General features: G+C 41.6%; 1 protein-coding gene across 2 annotated transcripts in view; it reads left to right on the forward strand.

Moving 5' to 3' along the window:
* stxbp6 (syntaxin binding protein 6 (amisyn)) overlaps positions 1-13,295 on the forward strand; it is a 395,650-nt gene that overhangs the window by 219,476 nt on the left and 162,879 nt on the right. For both annotated transcript variants that reach the window (XM_063050629.1, XM_063050637.1), the window contains exon 3: positions 12,308-12,438. In XM_063050629.1, coding sequence (XP_062906699.1) covers positions 12,308-12,438 — 131 coding nt within the window. The remainder of the gene's footprint in view (positions 1-12,307; positions 12,439-13,295) is intronic.

Consider the following 13,295-nt stretch of genomic DNA (forward strand, 5'->3'; position numbering starts at 1 on the left):
CCTAAATGGCAAATGCTTTACAGCTGACCGTTATGAAATGGTTTGCAGATAGATTTAACTTGCGCACAAATTTTATGTTCCACAGACTCCAATTGAGTATCATCGTCTCTGTATTACAAATTTGCACTGTACTGCAGTGACTGTGCACTGTGCTGGAACAAATGAAATTGGAAAAAGTGCCAGCAGAAAATAGATTGTTTTATTATATTCCCAGAGCTTCTGTTTTAGGATTTACAACACTGGAGATACTTTTCTGTGTTTTTTTTTACCCCGTAGCATCGTTATTTCTTACAGTTTGCAGAAGGGATTGCTACTTTAAAAGCCAAAAGCACATTGAGCAAATTGAGCTTGAAATTTACTGATTAATGAGATGTCTCATAGAATATCCAGCACCAAATAGATGACTTCAATAAATGACTAGTAATTTGGATTCACAATACCTTATAATGTCAGACTTCTGTTTTAAGGGAAAGTTTACATTGATTTGGTGCCATTATGTACTGAAAATTAGGACTTTAGAGCAATAGAACACTATATCACAGAAATAGCCCCTTTGGCTCATTTAGTCTGTGCTGAATAATTAATCTGCCTAGTCCATTCGACCTGCGCCTGGACTATAACCCTCCATACCCCTATCCAAATTTCTCTTAAATGTTGAAATTGACCTAGCATACATTAGATTAGATTAGATTCAACTTTATTGTCATTGTACCGAGTACAGATACAAAGCCAATGAAATACAGTTAGCATCTGACCAGAATTGCAAAGAATAGTGTTATTTATAAAATAACTGTGAATAAAAAGTAAGTGCTACAGCACACAAATATAAAAGTACTGAGACAGTACAATATGGGTGCAATACTGCTTAGCGCTGTGATGTGAGGTTCAGCAGGGTCACAGCCTCAGGGAAAAAGCTCTTCCTGTGCCTGCTGGTGCGGGAGCGGAGCCTCCTGTAGCACCTACCGGATGGGAGGAGAGTAAAAAGTCCATGGTTAGAGTGAGTTTAGATTAGATTAGATTAGATTATGAGGACACTCAGTCCTCGTTTATTGTCATTTAGAAATGCATGCATTAAAAAATGATACAACATTCCTCCAGAATGATATCACAAGAAAACACAGGACAAACCAAGACTAAAACTGACAAAACCACGTAATTATAACATATAGTTACAACAGTGCAAAGCAATACCATAACTTGATAAAGAGCAGACCATGGGCACGGTTAAAAAAAAGTCTCAAAGTTCTGATAGACTCATCATCTCACGCAGGCGGCAGAAGGGAGAAACTCTCCCTGCCATGAACCTCCAAGCGCCACCAGCTTGCCAATGCAGCACCATTGGAAGCACCCGACCGCAACGGACTCTGAGACCATCCGAAAACTTCGAGCCTCTGACCAGCCCCTCCGACACAGCCTCTCCGAGCACCATCCTTTGCCAAGCGCTTTGATCCCACCCTGGCCGCCGAGCAACAAGCAAAGCCAAGGACTCGGGGCCTTCTCCTCCAGAGATTCTGAACCACACAGTAGCAGCAGCAGTGAAGCAGGCATCCCAGAAGTTTCACCAGATGTTCCTTCGTGCTCTCATGTCCATCTCCACCAAATCAGGACTGTGCATGGCACCCTACTTGACAAATAACAGAGATGCATCCTCGATAATGCTTTTCACCCTGCCCAGGAGGCATTTATGGTAGATATTCTCAATGGTGGGCAATTGGGTGCCGATAATCCGCTGGGCAGTTTTCACCACATGCTGGAGTGCTTTGCGGTCCGATACAGGACAATTGCCATACCACACTGAGATGCAGTTGCTGAGTATGCTCTCAGTGGTACAGCAGTAAAAGTCCGTCGTATCCTGGGATAGAGGTGAGCTTTGTTGATGCTCTGCAGGAAATAAAGGCACTATTGTGCCTTTTTGATCAGGATGGAGGAGTTCAGGAACCAGGTGAGATCTTTGAAAATGTGGCACCAAGGAATTTGAAGCTTGATACACACTCCACTACAGCTCCGTTGATGTCGATGGGGATGTGAGTGTGTCTCCTAGCATGCCTGAAGTCCACAATGACCTCTTTGGTCTTCTGGGTGTTAAGGGCTGGGTTGTTGTCGGCACACCACGTGGCCAGGTGCTGGACCTCGTCCCTGTAGGTCATCTCGTCATCCCCTCTGATCAGGCCAACCGCCGTAATGTCGTCTGTGAACTTGATTATGGAATTAGAACCATGTACAGGAATGCAGTCATAGGCGAAAAGGGAGTACAGAAGAGGGCTCAGCATACAGCCTTGAGGTACGCCGGTGTTCAGGGTGAGAGTGGAGGAGGAGAGGTTGTCTAACTTAACTGATTGGGGTCTGTTAGTCAGAAAGTCCAAGGTCCAATTGCAGAGGGATGAGCTGATACCAAGCTGGCGAAGTTTAGCGATCAGCTTGGAGGGGATCAGAGTATTGAATGCCGAACTAAAGTCAATGAACAGCATTCTGACATAAGAGTTGGGTCAGGGCAGAGTGAAGTGCTGTGGAGATGGCGTCCTCTGTTGACCTGTTGGTGCAATAGGCAAATTGATGGGGGTCCAGGGTAGTGGTCAGACAGGATTTCAGATGTGATAGATCCAGTCTCTCAAAGAACTTTGCAATGATCGGGGTGAGTGCAACTGGACGGAAGTCATTCAGGCCCGTGGCAGTGGAATGCTTCGGCACTGACATGATGGTGGCGATCTTGAAGCTTGTGGGGACAACTGCCTGTGCCAGGGACAGATTAAAAATGTCCAGGAAGAACCCGGCCAACTGCCCTACACAGACTCTGAGCACATGGCCAGGTATTCCATCTGGATCAGTACATTCACCCTGCTCAGGGTGGCGCAAACATCGGAGGTGGAAAGTGAGAGAGGCAGTTCACCAGTGGGAGATCCGCTTTGAAGGTGACCTCCTTGCTCTCTCGGTCAAAGCGAACGTAGAAGTAATTGAGCTCATCAGAGAGGGAAGCAGAGCTGGAAGGGGCCACAGTACTAGGTGGTTTGAAGTCTGTAATGACCTGTATGCTATGCCACATGCACCGGGGGTCCAAGGAGTTGAAATGCTCCTCGATTCTCTGTATATGTGTTTAGCCTGAGAGATTCCCCTGCCCAGGTTGCTTTCACTGACAGTTTGTTCCACACACTCACCACCCTCTGAATGAAGAGGCTCCCCATAAACATTTCACCTTTCACCATTAACCCATGAAGTCTAGTTGTAGTCTCACACAGCCTAGATGGACAAAGCCTGCTTGCGCTTTCCCTATCTCTACTCCTTTTAATTTCTTTAGATCTAATTTGCCTTCAATCTTCTACATTCTGGGAAATAAAGTCCTAACCTATTCAACATTTCCCTGTAACTCAGGTCTTCAATTCCTGGCAAAATCCTTGTTAATTTTCTCTGCACTCTTTCAATCTTATTTACATCTTTCCAGAAGGTAGGTGAATGACCAATACTTCACACAATGCTCCAAATAAGGCCCCACCAGTGTCTTAAAAAAATTTCAACATAACCTGCCAACTCCTGTACTCAATGCAATGGTTTATGAAGGTCAATGAGCCAAAAGCTTTCTTCCCTAGCCACCTGTGATGCCACTTTCAAGGAATTATAGATCTGTATTCTCTGATCCCAGATGATCCTGGATGACACCAAATGATCAGATTTCCCAAAATGCGAATTAGAGATGAAATGTTAGGCATTCCTAATTGTAGTAAAACAGTGGTCAAGCATGTTGGGATCGTTTAAGGATGATATGTTAATAATAATTGGGCAGCAATTTTTTTTCAAACAAGCCTGATTAAGTCCCTGAAAGGCTTTGGGTTAGGCTTTTTCTTGTATGGTAATTGCTGCATTCAATACCTTGAGAGTTTGCTTTCCATTGGCCTTTGGTGGTATGTGAATTGCTGTCAGGATCGTGAAGGAGAACACTCTTGGTAGGTAGAATGGTCGTTACTTAATTATTAAATGTACCATGTCAGGGGAATAAGAGTGTGAGAAGACCACTATCCCCGAGCACCCTGAAGAGTCTACCATGAACAGAGACTATCACCTTTTGCCTTTTTCAAATCTGAAATTTGGTCTATCCGGTGTATCACGAAGCCCTCTGATCTTACTGACACATCTGGCTTATCCACGGTGAGCTCAGTAATCCCTTCTTTCCCTCCAATACGGCAACCTTGCTCTTGGGTCCTCAGTCTTCTTCTCTAGTGACTGTACATTTGCTATCAAGATACTGGGTAGAGGAACATGCGGCTGTTTTGGTCTGATTTGGAGTCATCCCCTGCATTCCCGAGGGTTAAGTCCACCCAGTCCTTCAGAAGATCGAAAAATCACAACTTTGTTAAGATGGATCAAAAGTACTTTGCATAAAATGAAATTACAGGCTGCAGATTGCAGTGAGAGTATTTCAGAAGAATTATGTTTGGATGTTTTGTAAGTTGCCCGTAAAGCATCACCATATGCCACCAGTGCCATCTTAGGAACAGAAACAGTAATATTGATGGGTGTAAGTCCATAACGTGGTACCAGCCCAACCTTGTCAGTTGCAAAAACACCAAGAATTAGAGCTGATAAAATTAGTTGATTTCTCTAGTGGCCGAATAACTGGATTGGCATTGGTAATACTAAGCAACAAGAAATATGCAAGAGTAACATGCAGCATGGTCATAAGAATTTCATTAGAATTCTTAAACCTGTAACGAATTACTATTGGAAGTATATCTTCCCTTAAGCAGTTGAGTATTTTGCAGGAACCTTGCAAAAAAAAAGGATTTGAAAATTAAGGATGAGTTTTCATCCTTAAAACTGCGCTGGATTGGAATTTTTTTTTTTTGAGGGGCAAATCAGGAATTGAACAACATAAGACTCTTTAAAAAAAGGAATTCCAGGAAGGGGCAAGGGAAGAAATTAAAAGATTGGTTCATGTCAAGTGTCTCCTGATCTACAAGTGTGCAGTTTAAAATAATTTGTATAAGGCAAGATTGGGATACTGTATGATATATAAAATTCAACAGATTGGAACTTAAAAGGTTCCAGACTAAGTTTGATCATTTCTGAATTTCTTCCCATCATACAAGATGAACAGCTAAAGGCTATACTTTGCTCTGGGATGAGAGCATTTCTGGAACGTTTGAGTGAGTTTTGAAGCAAGGAAGTACCATGGTGAAAGGGGTGGGATTCTCTTCTTAACTGGTATTACCAAAGGATCCTTAGAGGAGAATAGATCATGGGGAGCAGATGGAATCAATATGGCAGAGATAGGGAATATGCAGATTTCAAAAAGAAAGGGAATAGCAGGATCAATTGGAATAGAAGCAGATATCTTAACTGAAAATTAACGGCATAAAATAGTTTTGAGTTAAAAGGAAAGAAGTAGGCAATGAGCTAGTGAGGGTCAAACACTACGATGAATATAAAGATGAAACTCAATGAAGTATTGAGGAACAGAAGGATCTTAGTGTCCAAGAACTTCTGAAAATGGCTGAGTAGGTATATAAGGTGTTGAAGAAGAGATATGGATGCTTGTGTTCATTATCTGGAGCATGGAATATGTAACACGCTATAAGGTTTCACTGCTCATGTAATGGCTTCTCTGTAATGTTCCGCTGCTGAGGTAATGGTTTCTCTGTAGCAGCAAAGTTTGTGTTATGACTAGAGACAACAGGCCATGCTAGTCAATGCGCAAGATGTTGTTCTTTCTTGTGTGCCTGGGAGCCGGGAATTCGCGGTCTTTTGCCGGAGAGAGATGAGGAGAGAAGACGCGAATGGAGAGAGTTTGTAGACCTCGGACGGAGTGGACTTGGAGCGAGGGTCAGAGGATCAGCGACAATCAGAGGAGGTTGGTGGTGGACGAACAGACTTATCAGTGAGCTCCAACGTTGTGTATGAGACTGTTTCATGAGAATGAGAATTTCTTTTTTTGTTTTCTTTGCTAACCATATAGTCAAATTAGGAATTATAAGGCTCAATCGTTTAACTGCATATTGTGTATTGTTTGTTATTTTGTGGTACTGATTTGTAACAGGGGACACATTGCACAGCATCCACCCAAACGAGATTTCTTAAGTTTGGCCGAGCTTTCATCCCCTATGTTAAGCTGCTAGCCGAAGTGAGAGTTATAAATATTAGATCAAGGAGCTCATTGTTTAACTTTGTGATTAGGCTACAGCTGAAGTATTGTGTACAGTTATGGTCAGCACCCAGTAGAAAGAAGGTGATTACGTTGGAGAAGTACACGGATGATGCACCATAGGTTTCCTGGGATGGAGTGTTTTCCCCTATGAGAAAGTTAGACTTATTTTCCTTGGAGAGGTGAAGGTTGAAAGTGGGGGGACCTGATTGAGGTATATAAAATTGAGAGGGTCTGTGCAAAATGGGAAAGTTTCCCCATGGTGGGAGTCAAAAACTAAAGAGCCTAGGTTTAGGGAGAGGAGCGGAAGGGTGGGTGGGTTGGGGTGGTAAGTGGGAAGGGGAGATTTGCAGAAACAGCTTTAAAACTAGAAGGTGATTTAAAACAGCTTTAAAACCTTTCAGAGATGGATAGCTGACATGATCTCAGTCATACAGATGGAGAAACTTAGGTTCTTGAGAACCAATTCAATTAAAAAATTTTCGGCTATCTGGGATCCATTTCTTGCCTACCTGGATGAGGCCGGGGGCGGGTGAGCAATTTCCCCTCAGCTGATTTCTCACGGCCCTCATTTGAGAGTTAATGTTTAGTATTTTTGAGCACATTGTACAATAGGCATCCCTCTAATGCTTGTCTTATTTTGCTTATTTTTTTTATATACATGTCTGAGCTGGTATGTTTTTGTTGATTTCATTGTTATTTTGAAAATAAAGTATTGAAAAAAAACCAGAAGGTGATTGAAATCTGGTATGGAATCCTAAGTGGTTGTAGAAGGTGAATGCTCTCAGAACATTTAAGAAGTTTGAAGGTAAGCATGTGAATTGCCAAGCAATGAAAGATGATGGACCATGCACTGACAATAGGATTAGCATAGATAGGTAATTCATGGTCAATGTGGATATTGAGAGTTGAAGGTCCTGTTTCTGTTTTGCAAAACCTAAGTTTCTGTACACGGACTACCCTCCAGGGGAGATGGTGCAAGCAGTTACAACAGCAACCTTTATATGATATGGCTATTCAGCAAAGGCAATATTGTTGAATGTCAAGGAAAGATGGTTATTTTTCAGCATGTCTCACATAAACACTGCTGCTTTTCAGTTGAGGTTTACATTTTAATTACATCTTGCTGCACGGAGGTGGAGATTGCTTCATTACTTAAGTTATCAGGCGGACTCTTGGGTACAAGTTCATAGTTCCTTGAAACTGGCAACACCAGTAGATAAGGTGCTGAAGACATGTACATATTTGCCTTCATCAGTTGAGGTGCAAATGTAAATGCCGGGATGTCATGTTGCAGCTGTATAAAACTTTGGTTTCAATAGGTACATTTAATGTCAGAGAAATGTATACAATATACTTGTACATCCTGAATTTTTTTTTCCTCGCAAACATCCACAAAAACAGAGGAGTGCCCCAGCTCCCCCCTCCCACACATAAGCAACAGCAAAGCAACAACCCTCTTTCCCTCACCAGCAAAAAAGCATCGGCACCCCCCACCAAGCACTCAAGTGTGCAGCAATGCATCAGTAAAGACACAGACTTGCAGTACCCGAAAGGCTACTCGTTCACCTGGTATTTGACGTACCACAGACTGTCCCTCTCCTCCTCGCCCTCTCTAAAAAGGGAAAAAGAGATGTCCCCGTTTCACAGCAAGAAGGGAGATATAACAAAGCAACTCGCTGATTTATGGTGTTAAAAGTCTGTTGCATCGCTTTTTCTGTGCTCTGTGCCCAAAGAACTTGGGTCTCTTGGCACACAGCCAGCAGCTAGCTTGCTGCTTACGATCTTCGGTCTCCCACGACGCATCAGGCGGTGGCACCGGCCTCGAGTCTGCCCGCCTCCAGAGCTGCGAAAATCCAGCACCCTGAGGGTGCGCTGGCCTTCCAGGCCACTTCCTTGACGTATCGGAAAGTGGCTGGTCTTGAGGCCCCGAGAGCAGACCCCATTTTCGCAAAGAGCCAAAGACAGTGTGTAATTCCAAGTCAGGGTCTTTAAAAGAACCTTGAAAAGTAAAAAAAAAGAGGTATCAGAGATAGAAATAGAGCTGTTTGTGAAGATACAAGCAAAGGAGTCGCCATTACGCACCGTTGTCCTAAGCTCCGCATTTGGAGTATTGGAGATCTGATCTGATCTCCACACTACTGGGAGCATGTGGAGAGGTTCATCAGGATGTTGTCTGGATTAGTTAGGAGAAGTTAGACAAATTTGGATTGCTTTGTCTGAAGATTTGGAGGTTGAGGGGTGGCTTGATAGAAGTATATAAAATTAGGAGAGGCAGCAATAGGTTAGATGTTCCATCTTTTCCCCAGTTTAAAAATGTTATTACTAGGGGATATAGGTTTAAGGTGAGAGGAAGAAACTTTTAAGGAGATTTCGAAGCAAGTTTTCTTTCTACACAGAACTCTGGAGCACACTTTCAGGGGAGATGTAGCAATATTATTGTGACATTTAGACAGGCATATGAATAGGCAGGAAGTGAGTGTCAACTGCGTGCAGGCAGATATGCAGTTTAAATTGGTAAATAGTTTGCACAGACATCATGAGCTGAAGGTTTTTTTTTGCTTTGTTTTACTCTTTTATGAGACAACATTGCATAGTCAATAGAAAGCAAACAAGGATAGTTAAACTAATATTACCTCCCCCAAACCCCCACCTCTATGCATGTTATGGAGGCTAATCCCATTTCCCAGCACTTGGTCCACATCATTCTAAACTCCTGTTATCCATTTCCCTGTACACATCTTACTAAAATATATACATGTATCAACTTGCTGTTGTAGCTGGTTCCATATACCTACTACCTGCTGTATGTTAAAATATATTTAAAAATGTCCCCCAGGTTCTTAATTAAATCTTTCTTTTCGAACCTTAAATCTATGTCTTCTAGTTTTTGATTTCCTAGCCCTGGAAAAAAAGACCAGTCATCCCATCTATGCATCTTGCAATTGTATATGTACCTAATTGAGATAATCTCCTCAGTCTCCTATGCTCCAATGACTAAGACCAAGTCTGTCTAATCTCTCCCAATAACTGAATCCCTCTGGTCCTGGCAACATCCACGTAATTCCTTTTTGCACTTTTTCCAGTTAATTTATTTTCTCCCTAGAAAAGGGTGGCCAAAACTGAATGCTCGTTCCTTTCAAATTCTTATCCAGTGCCCTTTGAAGACCAACCACAATTAAATCTCCCTCTACTACTATCCCCAACATTGCTTAAACTTTCTGCCAGCAGGAACTGCTTTTTAACTACACTTGTTTTTGATTTTAAATACCTTCATTCGACCTTCTGACTGCAACCTCTGTTGCAAGGAGAACAACCTCTTCCTCTTCATTCTTTCCACTTAACAGTAAGTATTTATCCCTGGAACCATTCTAATAAACCAATAAGTTCTTTACATCGTTCCTAAAATGTGTTACCCAGGCCTCGAAATGATACTCTTACTGTCCCTATCCAACCTATGTTCTCACGATCTTACTCTAGTACTCTAGAATTTCAGGATTCTGAATAGCTTTTTTAGCCACATTCTCAACTCTTTCAATAACTTGTTCCCCAGATCTCTTCCTGTTTTCCTGGATTATATCCTCATGCTTATATTTCCTGTCCTTGTGTTTTAATTGCCATGTGGGAGCCTATTCCACAAATGACTGTATAGCTTTTTGAAGTGTATTGTTGTCTTCTGCATAGTTCACTATTTTATGTTTTATATCATGGTGATCTTCTGAGTATTAAATTTAGGATTCTTTCATTCCTCTTCTTAAGAAGTCTGGCCCTGATATTTCTGATGCTGCCGAAATGTAACGTGGACTTCTGACTCATGGAATCTCCAAAATAAGTTTCCTTCATAGAATAATACTTATCAATTTGTCTACCATGGTGTTTTAAACAAAATCTTAAATTAGTTTTTCCTCCCGAGTGCACAGCATCTGTGGTGTAATGATGTCATTTCTTTCACCCAAATTTTACTTTTCCTTGTTTTCTGTTGTTTATTCCACATCTTTCTCAGTGCCGACAATTTCACCTTGATTATAATATGTCCAAGCGCAGTGTTAAGATGTGCAGTATTAAAAGGTTTTCTTAAGTCATAATGCTATAAATATAGTGGGGTTCCACCAAACAAATCAGTGAAAATAGTACCGCTCAATATCAACATGAAACCAGGGTTTCTTGCAGTATTTTGTAGTCAATGCAGGAATCAATTCTGAAGTCAGGCTGAGGAGATAATATTGCAGTATTTCCCCCTTAAGTTATTAATGAGTTGATATATTAAAATGTCACATTGCAGAAATAAAAAGCATCCAGGCACTGGGAAATGGAGAAACACTATGGTGAGTGACCAAATTTCAAGGAGACATTGGAAAAAAATGATCTAGTAACTTGAAAGAGCTTAAATTGAATGTGCTCTGCCCTGCGAGCTAGCCATTTGCTATGTTCTGCTGTTCAGCCAGAATAAAAATGAAGTAGGAGAAGAGAGAATAGTAAAGGGGCTACAGTCGGGAGATTTGGAATCTTGTTCATGACATCCACTATTGGATTCACAGTGACATGGAAAATGATAATCGGATGGATAAAGAACTAGTCACGATTGAGAAGTACAATTTGATAAGATACAGTGGAAGTGAGTTTGAGTTCTGATTCCTTAAAAGCTCGAGAGTACATTTCAGGCGGCACAGTAGTGTAATAGGTAACTTTGTTGTCTCATAGCTCCAGTGACCAGGTTTGACATTGCCTCCCTGTGCAGTCTGGGTGGTGTTAGCACATCTTTATCTTTGGCTGCATAGATTTCCCATAGGTATTCCAGCTTGTCCTTACATCCCAAAGACATTGGTAGCTTCATAGGCTGCTGTAAATTATCCCAAATACAGGTGCATGAAACTGGTGGGAATGACAGATGAGTAAGTTACAGGGAAATAAGTCAAGGAAAGGGATTGATGCCATTGATCTGTGACCCAGCATAGCCAATGATCAAATGACTCTATCCTACTTAGTGATAAATATTTAAAGACCACAAGTCTGTTACTGGAATAAACTAATGAAAGATGATCAAGTCTTAATGGATGTATTTCCAGTTCATTGGCAGGTAAAAGCATGGAATGTGATATTACTCATTTTGGTAGTGTAGGCGCAAAGAGCACTCAGAGGATACTTCCTGCTGTGATTATCTCAAGGATATGGCCACAATATTGAGGTGCCCATATGAAAGGGGAACTGAAAAAGATCAGTTATCAGTGGAGCACAGAGACTTGGAGGGAGTGATTGAGGCGAATATCATGCCAGCGCATGGTTTAGAGTTAACATTCAGGAAGGAGAGGGTAGAGCATTAATTTGGCCTGCTGGAGGGGTGCTGAAGCTAGCTAAATCTTCTTCATGTTGAATTAAAGAAAATTATAATAAAGATATAAGAGCAGAATTAGGCCATTTGGCCCATTGAGTCTGCTCCCTCATTTTATCACAGCTGATCCAATTTTCCTCTCAGCCCCAATCTCCTGCCTTCTCCCATTATCCCTTAATGCTTTGACCAATCAACAATTATCCTTTGTGGTGGAATGTTACCAGCTGAGTAGTCAGCCTATATCGTTATTGACTATTAGAACATTGAGCACAAAAAGTTTAGCAAAGTGATGGCAGCATACTGTGAAGATGTATCCCATGTACAGTGGAATGAAAGGAGGCTTGTTGACACCTGAAATAATTGGATGAGGTAGGAACACAATGAAAAAGTGATGCAAGTTGATTCTATTGAGGCAGCCTGGTCTGTGCCATAACGAAAGGCTTATGGCACAAAGTTGAAAAAGGTGGAAGAGCTGACTTTGAAGTCCTACTAAGAGATTCAGAATCAAGCTTATTACTGCTGACCTACATCGATAATTGTTGTTTTATGGCAAGAATGCACTGCAAGACATTTAAAAAAATTAATATGATTTACACCATATTAAAAAGCTGTTCCTAATATACATAGAGTCATCAGGCTCCTTATCTGCATCCAACTGGCCCTGTGGCCCATAATGCAATGAACATGATAAAGTCATCATTTGCTTACATGTTATTGAATATAACTTTGATGCTATGTATTACTGCAATCAATCAATTTGTCATTTACTTAATTAGGCATGTTATCTGCAGGCTTTCTGTATTGCTGCCAATATGTGACTGACCAGTGTCTTTTCTATTTTATTGTAGTGACCAATAAGAAACCTACATTGGTTTCTATTACTAAGGTCAAGCATTTTGAAGGATCATCATCCTTTGTGCGAAGATCACAGTGGACACTGGAGCAGCTTCGACAAGTGAATGGTATAGATCCCAACAAGGTGAGTCTAGTGAAGGAATAGTGCATTTGAATCCGCATTTGGTTCACCAATTTCATGTTTGTTTAAAATCAACTTTTTGTAACTTTCCTACTAAGTTGTAAAATATATCTCTATCTATTTCATTGTTATCGATTTGCCTGGACTCTGAATCGGTATAGAAAGTGGAAATCTACGGTACATTACAGGCCCTTCAGCCCACAATGTTGTGCCAACCATGTAACCTACTCTAGAAACTGCCTAGAATTACCCTACCACATAGCTCTCTATTTTTCTAAGCTCCATGTACCTATCTAAGAATCTCTTAAGACACCCTACTGTATCCGCGTCCACCACTGTCACTGGCAGTGCATTCCACTCACTCACCAGTCTCAGTGTGAAAAGCTTACCTCTGACATCCCCCTTGTACCTACTTCCAAGTACCTTAAAACTATGCCCCCTTATGTTAGCCATTTCAGCCTCTGGCTATCCACATGATCAATGCCTCTCCTCATTTTATACACCTCTATCAGGTCACCTCTCATCCTCCATCACTCCAAGAAGTAAGGACAAGTTCACTCAACCTATTCTCATAAGGCATGCTCTCCAATCCAAGCTACATACTTGAATATCTCTTCTGCACTCTCTCTATAGTATCTACATCCTTCCTGTAGTGAGGTGACCAGAACTGAACACAGTGCTCTAATTGGGGTCTGACCAAGGTCTTACATAGCTGTAACATTACTTCACAGCTCTTGAACTCAATCCCACGGTCAATGAATGCCAACACACCATACAACTTATTAACAACACCATCATCCTACACAGCAGCTTTGAGTGTCCTATGGACACGGACCCCAAGATCTCTCTGATCCTCCACA

Source organism: Mobula hypostoma, chromosome 1 (genome assembly GCF_963921235.1).
Source record: "Mobula hypostoma chromosome 1, sMobHyp1.1, whole genome shotgun sequence".
NCBI lineage: Eukaryota > Metazoa > Chordata > Chondrichthyes > Myliobatiformes > Myliobatidae > Mobula > Mobula hypostoma.